The sequence below is a fragment of the Ovis aries genome, chromosome 8, assembly GCF_016772045.2.
Source record: "Ovis aries strain OAR_USU_Benz2616 breed Rambouillet chromosome 8, ARS-UI_Ramb_v3.0, whole genome shotgun sequence".
In the NCBI taxonomy this organism is placed as follows: Eukaryota; Metazoa; Chordata; class Mammalia; order Artiodactyla; family Bovidae; genus Ovis; species Ovis aries.
In genome coordinates, this window is record NC_056061.1 from 76,352,902 (window position 1) to 76,367,287 (window position 14,386).

At 41.8% G+C, this 14,386-nt stretch overlaps 1 protein-coding gene across 4 annotated transcripts in view; it reads left to right on the forward strand.

Moving 5' to 3' along the window:
- CCDC170 (coiled-coil domain containing 170) overlaps nt 1-14,386 on the forward strand; it is a 95,161-nt gene that overhangs the window by 27,140 nt on the left and 53,635 nt on the right. For all 4 annotated transcript variants that reach the window (XM_027972606.3, XM_042253632.2, XM_042253633.2 and 1 more), the window contains 3 exons: nt 2,875-3,003; nt 5,474-5,730; nt 9,658-9,799. In XM_027972606.3, coding sequence (XP_027828407.2) covers nt 2,875-3,003; nt 5,474-5,730; nt 9,658-9,799 — 528 coding nt within the window. The remainder of the gene's footprint in view (nt 1-2,874; nt 3,004-5,473; nt 5,731-9,657; nt 9,800-14,386) is intronic.

Sequence of the window (14,386 nt, forward strand, 5' to 3'; positions counted from 1 at the left end):
AACAACAAAATTCTGCAAAACAATTATCTTTCAGTAAAAAAACTTTTAAAAAAAGAGGAGAATCTCAGGCTGAACACAACACTACGTAAGGGTTTATGGGACAGAGAAGGAAAGGCTAAGAGGAAGTGAGTGGGCATAAATAAATTCATGTGTTCTTTCAGTTTTCATATTGTTTTTCCTTATCCTTGTAATCCTCTCATGCTTCTGTGCATTTCTTCTCATTTCAAGCTACCTCAGAGTGTCTTGAGGGAATAATTTCTGTGGTATACTCCATAGGTAAGCTCAGTGTCTGACCCAGAATCAACTTTTCATAAACATTTGCTGATAGATAGTCTCAAGTCTGCTGGACTTTGAAAGGTGATTTAGATCCTAGCAACTGTCTTCTAAGGGCTTCCCAGGTGGCTCAGTGATATAAAACCCGCCTGCCAATATAGGATCTGCAAGTTTGATCTCTGGGTTGTGAAGATCCCCAAGAGGAGGAAATAGCAACCCACTCCAGTATTCTTGTCTGAAAAATCCCATGGACAGAGGAGCTTGGCATGTTACAATCTGTGGGGTCACAAAAGAGTCAGACAACTTAGCAACTAAAGGACAACTGTCTTCTAAACTCAGTAATCAAGAGTCTTCCTCCTGTAGACCCTGTTCCAGTGTTAGAGGCAATAGTATCTTAATGTGTAGTTTCTTTTGCCCATGAGCATGGGAAGATGCTAATGCTTCTGGTGGTACTCTGTGTTTCATTGTTATCTCCTCAGATAAAGGCCCACTTCTGAACTGTCTCAGAGGCTGTTACTATTATGGTCAACGGACACAATATTTTTCATAAGAAATAGATATAAAATTGTAGAATGACTATGTCATGTCCTAAAAATATCATGTTAGTCAATGAAAGAAATAATCATAGTCACTGAGAAACTTATTTCCCTAAGGAATTTTAGAAAATGGTGTGCCAGGCATGCTATAGTTCAAACAGCTTGTGAGTGACCTAGGTCCTCACGTGGCCTGTTTTGGAAACATGGCTGGAGTAGTTGCCGTGGAGAAATTCCATCTGAATACTGAGTGAGGTTGACAGGATGTGGTTCTGTTCATAGATGCAGTTAAACACTTTATGCTTTCACCCCAGGAGTACATACCTACCATCTTCTTGGTTGTGTTGTGATTGGCAAACACTGCCTGTTACTAAGTGCACTGAAGGTTTTGTTTGGCATCTTGTGCATTGAAACACACTAGTCATGACAACGCTTGTTTTGAAATTCAAGGCTTTAAGATGACTTTTGCGTTCATGAGTATTTCCAAACAGTAGTCTTCAGCAGTTCTGTAGCCAGGCAGAGTCATTAACAGGTTTTACTGATGTGGCCCCTGAGGACACTAGATATTCCAGGGAAACCCTCCTTTATATGACCCATTTCATATTCCTTCAAAAATGAATGGCTTTCCTGTATGTCTTTCACAAAGACCGCAAGCCCTGGAAACTTCACAGAAGTGGGTATCTGTCCAAACTTGGGAATAATTCTTGCAGGAGGCAGATGTTGTGGCACAAGCAGGACAGAAACAGAACCAGAGGTTCCAGATGCAGACCTACAGTCCAAACCCATCAAATCTCTTCTGCAGATGTGTTTATTGGGATCGTATTTAAAAAAAAGAAAAAAACATTTAAATTAGTTACCTAGTTTCAAAATCTGGGACTTTTTTTTTAATTTCAGAAAGTCTGGATAGGACTTCCCCGGTGGCTCAGTGGTAAAGAATCTGCCTGCTGATGCAGAAGACACGGGTTCGATCCCTGGTTCTGGAAGATCCTACGTGCTGCGAAGCAGCTAGGCCTGTGTGCCACCTATTGAGCCTGTGCTCTAGAGCCTGGGAACCGCAACTACGGCAGCCCCTGTGCGCTAGAACCCTTGGTCTGCAACAAGAGAAGCCCCTGCAATACGACGCCTGGGCTCTGCAACCAGAGGGTAGCCCCTGCTCACTGCAACTGGAGAACAGTGTGCAAAACAATGAAGACCCAGCACAGCCAACAATAAATAAAGACAATTTTTAAAAAGTCTGGATGTGGGACTTGTCTTGAAAAATTAGAATAATCCGGCCAGGCTGGGATCCCTATTTTTGCATTGGCAGCCATGAGTGGGGCTGGGAGCTCTTCCCTTCTGGGTGGAGAAGAACTCCAGACACCACCACTGTCTCTGGCCTCAGGCATTCGTCTGAGTCAGCTTCATGACCCCAAGACAGGCCATGAGATTGAGAGTAGATGGCATTGTGGGTGATTATGAAGGAGACAGACTTGTACTCTTAAATCACATGGTCTCTTTGATAAACACTTTATTCAACAGCCCAGAGATGAATTGATAATCTTTGTAGTCTGGAAACAGACGAACTATGAAAACTGCCTCAAGGTTAACCTCTGGTGGTTCTTCGTCAGTTCTGTTTGTTTTGGTCAGAGGTCAAATAGCACTGGAGTAGGGTGGAAGGAAAACTCTGTACAATGGCAAAGGCCAACTCTTCACACAGCTTGTGGGATCTTAGTTCCCCAACTAGGGATCGAACTTGTGTCCCCTGCAGTGAAAGCACAGAGTCTTGACTATTGGATCACCAAGGAAATCCTGGCAAAGGCCAACTCAATGCCAACCCCAGCTACCATCTGGGGAGAGCTATCTTTCATTCCTGGGGGACCCTATCATTGGTTCCTGGGCTGCCTCCTCCCTCACTTAGAATTTTAAGAATGAGAATGAAATAGTCTGAACCAAACCCTTCTCTGAGCAGCCTTTCCAACATATTTGGATAACAAAGAATGCTTCGGTACTAATCTTGCGTTGCACAGCTGCACAGAAAAGATTGTTTAACTCTCTTCTGTATATTTTGTCTTTTGGGGAACCCTATCAGGAAGCTTATGATCATCTCGTGGAAGTCCCGGTCACTCGGGAGCAGTTAAACCACTATCGGAATGTGGCCGAGGCTGCCCGGAGTGAACTTGCAGCAACGCTGGTCAAATTTGAATCTGCTCAGTCTGAGGTGAGAGTCTGTGTCTTCGTTACTCACAAATGGGCCTTGTTAGCTTCCCGTGGAGCGAAACAGAGTAGAGAGGTGATTAGAAACAGGACAAAGGGACACAGGTTTAAACTTCTCGGTAAATTTTATTCTCTTTTTCTCTTATTGTGCCTCACACGTCAGGTTGGCTTCCCTGCTGGCTCTGTGGTAAAGAATCCGCCTGCCAGTGCAGGAGATGTAAGAGACTCGGGTTTGATTCCAAAGTCAGGAAGAGTCCCTGGAAAAGGAAACGGCAACCCACTCCAGTATTCTTTCATGGAGAATCCCATGGACAGAGGAGCCTGGTGGGCTACAGTCCATGGGGTCGCAAAGAGTTGGAAGCGACTGAAGCGACTACTAGTACCCTCTGGTTGGGGGGGATTCCTGAAAGACTGTGTTTGCTGGGCTGGGAGGTGAGGTGACCTGGGCTGGATTCTGCCTCTCTCAGGGGAGCTGTCCTTCCTGAGAACACCAGGGGTACCTGGGGACTTGGGGGGCCACTTGGGCTTTGGAGGGCTCTTAGCATCCCTGGGAGAAGCTTTCTTTAAGGTGGATTGCTTGCAATCCGCAGTTCTAGGGGTGGAAATCTGCCTCCCTATTTTGTGGTGGTTCTGCTTGCCTGGGGAAGATTCTAGGAAGGTGACCAAGATTCATCTACCCCTGGGGCTGGATCCAGTCTATTGTGGAGTTTCTGGGAGATTCTTGCTAGACTCACTGCGCTTATAGACTAGTGGCCCCCAGGAATCCTTGGTTTGCCTGTGAGGTAAGTGACAGTCTCACTAGACTGTCAGGCTCCCGTTGAAAGATGAGTTGATAATGTGTGTGTATGTGTACGTGAATAAATGTAGGCATGCATGCTCATAGTTCCAAAAAGTATAGTAGCAGTAGTGTAGTATGGTGAGAGTCGCTCAGTCGTGTCAGACTCTGCAACTCCATGGACTGTAGTCCACCAGGCTTCTCTGTCCATCGGATTCTCCAGGCAAGGATACTGGAGTGAGTAGCTATTCCCTTCTCTGGGAGACCTTCTCAGTCCAGGGATTGAACCCAATCTCCTGCATTGAAGGCACATTCTTTACCAACTGAGCCACCAGGAAAGCCCTTCAAAAAGTATATGTATTCATGAAATTTTCTAATGGGGTGGATCTGGTATCTTATAAGGCACATACTGTGTTCAGTATTTTAGTGTGAGAGAAAAGTTAATGTGTTTCCTTTGGATAAATCCTATAATGATTTTCCTTTTCTCCTATATTTTCCCCAGAAATCCAAATATTATTTTTCTTTATCCCCCGCAATAAGGGTCCAGAAGGCTGGGGAAGAAATTCTGTAATATAGTGAATAGTCTGTATTGACTTGCGAAAGGGTCGTGGCCATGAAATTACAAATAGCCTACCTGTAGCTTCCTTGTTTCAGCAGCAGCAGAAATAGCAGTAATACAGATTTAAAAAATGAGTTTCCATTGCAAAATATTTTATTCCTTTTTGCAAAATACACCACACCTGTCTCTTGAGTGAGATTCATTCATCACAGGACATTGTTCAATAGTTTTTTGACTGAAAATGGAACTGCCATAAGACCCAGCAGTCCCACTGCTGAACATACACACTGAGGAAACCAAAATTTAAAGAGACATATGTACCCCAGTGTTCACTGTGGCACTGTTTACAATGGCTAGGACATGGAAGCAACCTAGATGTTCATTGGCAGATGAATGGAAAAGGAAATTGTGGTGCATATATGCAATGGAATATTACTCAACTATAAAAAGAACACATTTGAGTCAGTTCTAATGAGGTGGATGAAACTGGAGTGTATTATACAGAGTGAAGTAAGTCAGAAAGAGAAACACCACTACAGTATATTTACACATATATATGGAGTTTAGAAAGATGGTAATGACAATCCTATGTGCAAGGCAGCATAAGAGACACAGATGTAAAGAACAGACTTTTGGACTCTGTGGGAGGAGGTGAGGGTGGGATGATTTGAGAGAATAGCGTTGAAACATGTATATTACCATATGTAAAATAGATGACCAGCGCAAGTTTGATGCATGAAGCAGGACACTCAAAGCTGGTGCTCTGGGACAACCCAGAGGGATGGTGTGTGGGGGAAGGTGAGAGCGGGGGTTCAGGATGGGGGGACACATGTGCACCGGTGGCTGATTCGTGTTGATGTATGGCAAAAACCATCACGATGCTGTAAAGTAATCATCCTCCAATTAAGAAAGAAAAAACATTGCTCAATAGTTTTTTGAAAAAGAATAAGAGGGCCCAATATTTAGGCATAATTTCCCATCTAGTAATACAGAAACAAATATGAAAAAAGAAAGTAAAGTTGGATTAAGTCACAAATAAAAAATTGAAATTTTAAATTATGGTTTGGGGTTTTTTTTCAAGGTACTTCAAATTTATATCTTTGAAATCTTTTCCCTCTTTTTACTTCTTTTCCATGTCAGCTTCGAGAACTGCGATCCAAGATGCTTTCTAAAGAAGCTTCCTGTCAAGAGTTGAAAGCTGAGATGGAGAGCTACAAAGAAAACAATGCCAGAAAATCGTCTCTCCTCATCTCTCTGAGGGACAGAGTTCAGGAGCTAGAGGAAGAGTCAGCGGCTCTCTCCACTTCTAAAATTAGAACTGAAATCACAGCTCAGTCTGCAATCAAGGAGAAACAAGAGTTAAAGAAGAAAGTGGTAGAACTGGACGAAAAATTACAGTAAGGATATTTCAATATATTTCTCAATGGAGTTAGTGTCCTGATAGCAGGATGTGCCGGAGAAGGCAATGGCACCCCACTCCAGTAATCTTGCCTGGAAAATCCCATGGACGGAGGAGCCTGGTAGGCTGCAGTCCATGGTTGCTAAGAGTCGGACACGACTGAGCGACTTCACTTTCTCTTTTCACTTTTATGCATTAGAGAAGGAAATGGCAACCCACTCCAGTGTTCTTGCCTGGAGAATCCCAGGGACAGGGGAACCTGGTGGGCTGCTGTCTCTGGGGTCACACAGAGTCGGACAAGACTGAAGTGACTTAGCAGCAGCAGCAGGATGTGCCTCTGAAGATACTGGCATTTTGCATTATTTGGCCCTGAAACTCAACTTGGGGAAAAAAAAATCATATATATATATATATATATAATCTGGAAGATTTCCTCTAAGTAAAGGTATAACTGGAGTTGTAGAATAGTACACAGAGCGAGGGGGTTATTCAGAAGCTAGTTATAAAAATACTTCAGAAGCCCAGAACGCCCCAGACCACCCTTAACACTCCTCATTAAGTTTTATTGCCGGTTTATGCAGAGAACTCAGGAAATCTAGGTTTTCTACATGTAGTTCTGCCAAAAGGTGATTATTGAGATAAAATTGGGAGCTAACTGTTCTTAAAATGTACTTTATAATTCTGTGTATAATAACTTAAATCACTTTACTAATAAAACACTTGATATTTATTTTACTTATTTCATCTTAAAAAGATTTTAAAAACAAAAACCCAGAGCTTCCAGCTCCTGTCCTCTTTCTCTCCTTCCATTTAGAGCAAAATTCCTTAAACATGTTTGTATGTATGCACTGTGCCAGTTTCTCTCCTCTCTCAGATCTACTCCGCTGAAGCCACTCATTAAGGTGACCAGTGATTGCACACTGCAAATTAGATGATCAGTCTCATCTGATCTTCCAGTACGTCAGTCAACAGTTGGCTTTTCCCCCTGAACCACTTTCTTCTTTTAGCTTCCAGGGCACTGCACACGCCTGCTTTTGATCTTGCCTTTCTAGCCGCCCCGTCCTGATCTCTTGCTTTATCCGCCTCATCTCCTTGACTTCCAAGTATTGGCAGGCCCCAGGGCTCAGTCCAGTCTTGACTCCTTGAAAGTGAAACCCGCTCAGTCGTGTCTGACTCTTTGTGACCCCGTGGACTATACAGTCCATGGACTTCTCCAGGCCAGAATACTGGAGTGGGTAGCCTATCCCTTCTCCAGGGGATCTTCCCCACCCAGGAACTGAACCAGGGTCTCCTGCCTTGCAAGGCAGATTCTTTACCAACTGAGCCATCAGGGGACTCTCTTCTTGTTTCTGTCCAAATCCAGTCTCTTAGTGCTCTCATCCAGTCTCATGACTTGAAGTATGACCTAAATGCTCATGACTCCCACATTTCTTCATAAGACCTGCATATCTTATGACTTACTGGGCATCTTCACTTAGATGTCCAACAGGCATCTCAAATTAACATGTGCAAATTAGTATTTCCACAAATTCATCCTGTGGTTTTCCTAATTTCATTGAATGATAATTCCATTCCTCTAGTTGATCAGGGCAAAAATCTTGGATCATCCTTGCTTTCCTTTCCTAGATGCTTCAGTAAATCTCATCATTTATCTCTACCATCAAAATAAATCTAAATTTTTACTACTGTACATTGCCACTAACCTAGTCTGTATCTCCGATTTACCCCACTCCCCCTAAATGTTTCTTACTCCCTTTTCTGATTAATCTTTTCCTTCATCTCTATAATAGACTATACATTTTTCATACATTTATTTTTTGATTATTGTCCATCTTCCCAATTAGAACATAAGTCCTATGAGGGCAAGAATGTTAATCTGTTTCATTTACTACTGTATATTTAGCACCTTTAACAAAGCCTAATGCATAGTAAGTGCACAATAAATATTTATTAATCAAATGAGTAATAAAATGATATATTCATTGTAGGAAAGTTTTTAAAGATATAGTACAGTGTCAAAAAGAAAGTTACTCAAAACCTTACGATTCCAGAAAAACTATAGTTCACAATTTATTGAACAGATATTCAGACAGTTGTACCTAAATGGCATCATGTAGTGAAATATTTTTCCTGAATAATATGTTATAGATACTAAAAAATTCTTTCATGATAGCATTTTTTCAGTAATATTCCATTGCATGTTAATATCATAATTTACTTAACCAGTTCTTTTTGTTGTTTCCTTTAGACACTTAGGTTAGTTCCACTCAAAAAATTATTGTAAACCAAGATGCAGTGGGGATCCATATGTGCTCATATTTTCACATTTATATGATTATGTCATTATGGTAGATGCCTGGAACTTTGTTAGGTCAAAGTGAAATGCAAATAGAAGTGGTAATAGTTTAGAAGTTCCTGGAATAGAGAAGTAAGACTGAAATCTTGGAGTAAATGTATCAAATCACATACATAAAGTAGTCAGAACCATGGCATTTACCGTGATTCATGAGTTAGAGAGACTGAATACATACTACCTTTCATATGTTGAAAATGAGAACTCAGAATATTGATGTTGGTCTTTTATTGTTATACATTTTTCTAAATAGAAATATGGCATGATTTTGAGTATATGCAATTACATACTTTGTTAATCTTTGAATTGTGTGAAAGAATTTGCAGTAACATTTGAGCGTTGTAAACACTTAAAATGGTAAAAAGGGAAAGCAATAATCATGTTTATTATCTAGGGTACTAAAAATGATGCCAAATTATTGAAATGATTCTAATTTGCCTTTAAAATATGTCTTTTTTTATGTTCTCTTAGTTTTTAACATTTAAAGCATTAGAAATAGACCATGCTATTTCAGCAAACCTATCTGAGATTTGAAATAAAATATTCACAGCAGGGCATAAATTGACTGATTTTCCTTGATTGGCCCATTTTAGTACTCTTTAAAAATTCTAGATCTACAAAAACTAGTTGTGATCTTTGCTGATGACTGAACACCTCTCTTCTCTAGAGGTGGGCACATCCTCTGCTTCTGATGTATTTTTTAATTATATTTAACCGACTTCCCTGGTGGCTCAGATGGTAAAGCATCTGCCTATAATGCAGGAGACCTGGGATAGATCCTTGGGTTGGGAATATCCTTTGGAGAAGGAAATGGCAACCCACTCCAGTATTCTTGCCTGGAAAATCCCATGGACGGAGGAGTGTGGTAGGCTACAGTCCATGGGGTCAAAAAGAGTCGGACATGACTGAGCGACTTCATTTCACCCTTGGTTATGAATCAAGGAATGCTCTAAGTAACCCTTATGGATCATTGTATAGTGATTGAAGCTTGGTCTCTAAACCCGCTGTAGCATTACTTTCTTCCCCCCCATGAAGCCTCAACAGAGTCATGGATCCGTGTTTGATCTAGAGCAACAGACTCCAACCTTTTTGGCACCAGAGACCTATCTCATGGAAGATAGATTTTCCATGGATCAGGAGTGGTGGAGGTGGTTTCAGGATGATTCAAGCACACTGCATTTATTGTGCACTTCATTTCTAATCTAATGCTGCCACTGATCTGACAGAAGGTACTGGTCTATGACCCAGAGGTTGGAGACCCCTGATCTAGAGGACCACCTGCCACTTCTGCTGATCCTAAAAGGTCAAGGACAGGAGGCAGATAACCTGTCTCCCTTGCTAAGATAACATGAAGATCTTCCTACATTTTTGCAAAGTATAGGTGCTACAGAGTTGCTTCCACTTTTCTCCTTCTTTAACTAGGCTTTTAAGACAATTATGTGCTCTGTGTCTGGGAAACTATGTGGTGTTGAAAATGATGATTGGTTATTTCCCAACAGAGAGCTCAAGTGCTGAACTTTGATGAATGTTATCTTCTTTGGTGTTAAAACTTATTTCTTATTTGACCAATAGAAAATGTTTAAAGGAAAATGAGGAGAATAAGAATCAAGTCTCACAGAATTGCAGAAAACATGAGGAATTTCTGGCTCAACTTCGTGACTGCTTAGATCCAGAGAAGAATGAAGAAGCATCAGATGAAGATTTAATTCTCAAGGTGCTTGTATGAAGACTAAAATGACTATACATTGAATAGTTGTTCTGATGTGTGCCATGGAGAGGAGCTGAGGTTAAGTCTCGGGGTGCAGGAGAGCAGGACAGGAGCCTGTATAGCATTAACCAACTGTGTGTTCTGGGAAAAACCATACCACCTCTCTGAGCCTCAATTCCAAGATTCTTTCTAGCATTATTTGGGATTAATTTTTCTCCAGAAGTTCTCTCTGGCTCAGATGGTAAATAATCTGCCTGCAGTGCAGGAGACCCAGGTTCAATCTCTGGTTCAATCTCTGGGTTGGGAAGATCCCCGGGAGGAGAAAATGGCAACCCACTCCAGTAGTCTTGCCTGGAGAATGCCTTGGATAGAAGAGCCTGGTGGGCCACAGTCCATGGGGTCACAAAGAGTTGAAAATGACTGAGTGACCAACACTTACTTAATCTCCAGAAGGGATTGATTTTTTTCCTTAAAATATATTTAGATTGTCAAATAAAATTAATTATTCATTTAAATGATATGTTTTAGGAAGATTTTTATTTGTTTTAGGTACAGTCAGAAATAACATGCACACAACTAAAAACCAGAACCAGCTGCATGTCATTTTGGGGATACTTGTCTGTCAGGTTAAGATTAGCTCTATAGTACTTTTAAATTTTACTCTTAAGCCAAAAAATAAAACTCCTGCTGTGATGGTAGGTTGCCATGGAGATGAAAATTAATGATATCAACTGAATAATTTACTTGGCTTGCAGTGATTCATTAGGGAACCTGAAGGTATCTGAATGGACACCATATCTCTGCACCTACCCTTGCTTCTGAATGGCTTTCCATGCAGCCATTCGTTTTTAAAACAATGTTTTATTTATTTATTCTTTAAAATTGAAGTATAGTTGATTTACAATGTTGTATACATTTCAGGTGTACAGCGAAGTGATTCATATACATATAATTCAGTTACCTATACAGGTGTGTGTGTGTGTGTGTGTGTGTGTGTGTGTGTATTCTTTTTCAGATTCTTTTCCCTTATCAGTTCAGTTCAGTTCAGTCGCTCAGTCGTGTCCCACTCTGCGACCTCATGAATCGCAGCATGCCACGCCTCCCTGTCCATCACCATCTCCCGGAGTTCACTCAGACTCACATCCATCGAGTCCGTGATGCCATCCAGCCGTCTCATCCTCTGTCGTCCCCTTCTCCTCCTGCCCTCAATCCCTTCCAGTATCAGAGTCTTTTCCAATGAGTCAACTCTTCTCATGAGATGGCCAAAGTACTGGAGTTTCAGCTTTAGCATCATTCCTTCCGAAGTAATCCCAGGGTTGATCTCCTTCAGAATGGACTGGTTGGATCTCCTTGCAGTCCAAGGGACTCTCAAGAGTCTTCTCCAACACCACAGTTCAAAAACATAAATTCTTCGGTGGTCAGCCTTCTTCACAGTCCAACTCTCACATCCGTACATGACCACAGGAAAAACCATAGCCTTGACTAGATGGACCTTAGTCGGTAAAGTAATGTCTCTGCTTTTGAATATACTATCTAGGTTGATCATAACTTTTCTTCCAAGGAGTAAGCATCTTTTAATTTCATGGCTGCAGTCACCATCTGCAGTGATTTTGGAGCCCCCCAAAATAAAGTCTGACACTGTTTCTACTGTTTCCCATCTATTTCCCATGAAGTGATGGGACTGGATGCCATGATCTTCATTTTCTGAATGTTGAGCTTTAAGCCAATTTTTTCACTCTCCTTGTTCACTTTCATCAAGAGGCTTTTTAGCTCCTCTTCACTTTCTGCCATAAGGGTGGTGTCATCTGCATATCTGAGGTTATTGATATTTCTCCCAGCAATCTTGATTCCAGCTTGTGTTTCTTCCAGTCCAGCGTTTCTCATGATGTACTCTGCATATAAGTTAAATAAGCAGGGTGACAATATACAGGCTTGATGTACTCCTTTTCCTATTTGGAACCAGTCTGTTGTCCCATGTCCAGTTCTAACTGTTGGTTCCTGACCTGCATACAGATTTCTCAAGAGGCAGGTCAGGTGGTCTGGTATTCCCATCTCTTTCGGAATTTTCCACAGTTTCTTGTGATCCACACAGTCGAAGGCTTTGGCATAGTCAAGAAAGCAGAAATAGATGTTTTTCTGGAACTCTCTTGCTTTTTCCATAATCCAGCAGATGTTGGCAATTTGATCTCTGGTTCCTCTGCCTTTTCTAAAACCAGCTTGAACATCAGGGAGTTCACGGTTCATGTATTGCTGAAGCCTGGCTTGGAGAATTTTGAGAATTTCCCTTATAAGTTACTATAAAATATTGAGTATAATCTTCTGTGCTATACAGTAGATCCTTATTTTATATACAGTATTGTATTTATGTTAATCCCAGACTCTAGGGGTGAAAATCTCTAGGTCCATCCATGTTGCTGCAAATGGCATTATTTCATTCTTTTTTATGGCTGAATAATATTCCTTATATATAGGTACCACATCTTCTTTATCCATTCCTCTGTTGATGGACATTTAGGTTGCTTCCATGTCTGGGCTGTTGTGAATAGTGCTGCCATGAATACTGGGGATATGGCCATTCTCAAAGGCCTCTCCTCAGTGGTTTATTAGTAAACATCCCATGTGTACCCTCTGAGAGCTGTGAAATGATTTCATTTTACTTCAGGAAGTTCCACCTCACTGATGAGTTTCGGTTGCTCAGGCCTAGGTCCATCTACTTCCCTCAAGGTGCTAGATGCAGCTCTTTCTCCTTCTCTCTGTTGCTAACATGTGACCAGGAAGCCTGGCTGTAAAAGTCTACTTTGCATTGTAGTTTGGAAGCTTATCTTTAAAGCAAGTGGTGGGAAAAAGAGAAGAAAATTAAAATGCTTCTTCCTTAAGACACCCTTTCCCACCTCACAGGCGATCTCCAAGTATTAATCTGTGTTGAAACCATACTTTTCATTTTCTGTTCTTCTAATGCCTTGACATCTGGGGCCTTGCTGACTTTGGGTTCCAGGGTGAGCCAGTTCCTAGTAAATGACTCTCCTGGGTGCCTAGCTTTCCTATGCAAACCACCGAACTCAGAGAAGCCCACACCCCAACCACTTCTACCAGGTTTTTACACTCTGGGCCACTATCCAACCAATCACCCCAGAGCCAGGTGCCGGATGACTAGAGATGGCTCCCACACTCCAGAACCCACTGAAATTCTTCAAACTAGGCAACCCTAAGCCTGCCCACGCTGCCTCACCTCTTTCTTCCTGTGGAAAACATGTTTTCACCCTGGCTCCCTCTGTCTCCTGCCCAGCCCTGGTGCTCCCTGGGTGGCCCTACATGGCATGGTGTGCCCCTTCCACTCAGGAACTGTGAGCAACAAGCTCTCTTTCAGTCTCTCCTGATTTGTTGGCCTCACTGTACCTGCATGATAATATAACCTATATTTTTAAACAGTTACTAAGACCCTCGAGCTTTAGCATCTCAATCACCTGAGCAAGTCCTCACCTTATTTATTTTGGCTGCACTGGGTCTTTGTTGCAGCACATGGCGGCTTCTCTAGTTGCGGTGCATGAGCTTGGTTGCCCTGAGGCATGGTTCCCGACAAGGGATCTAACCCCTGTCCCCTGCTTTGGAAGGCAGGTTCTTAACCCCTGGATCATCAGGGGACCCCCGCTGCCCATCTTACATAGAAATCACTGGTCAAGAGTAAAAAGCCTGCTGTCTTCAACACTCACTAGGTATTCCCTGAGGTTACCAAAACCTCTCCAGTTTCAAAACCATTCCCTTATTCTCTTTACCTCATAAATACATGTATACACACCCTCTAAGGAAACCTGCCTCTTGAGAAATCTGTATGCAGGTCAGGAAGCAACAGTTAGAACTAGACATGGAATAACAGACTGGTTCCAAATAGGAAAAAGAGTACATCAAGGCTGTATATTGTCACCCTGCTTACTTAACTTGTATGCAGAGTACATCATGAGAAATGCTGGGCTGGATGAAGCACAAGCTGGAATCAAGATTGGTGGGAGAAATATTAATAACCTCAGATATGCAGATGACACCACCCTTATGGCAGAAAGTGAAGAAAAACTAAAGAGCCTCTTGATGAAAGTGAAAGAAGAAAGTGAAAAAGTTGCCTTAACATCAGTTCATGGTAAATAGATAGGGAAACTGTGGGAAACAGTGTCAGACTTTATTTTTTGGGGCTCCAAAATCACTTCAGATGGTGACTGCAGCCATGAAATTAAAAGAAGCTTTTGGAAAAAAAGTTATGACCAACCTAGACAGCATATTCAAAAGCAGAGACATTACTTTGCCAACAACGGTCCATCTAGTCAAGGCTATGGTTTTTCCAGTAGTCATGTATGGATGTGAGTTGGACTATAAAGAAGGCTGAGGGCCGAAGAATTGATGCTTTTGAACTGTGGTGTTGGAGAAGACTCTTGAGAGTCCTTTGGACTGAAAGGAGATCAAACCAGTCCATCCTAAAGGAAATCAGTCCTTAATATTCATTGGAAGGACTGATGTTGAAGCTGAAACTCCAGTACTTTGGCCACCTGATGCGAAGAGCTGACTCATTTGAAAAGACCCTGATGCTGGGAAAGATTGACGGCA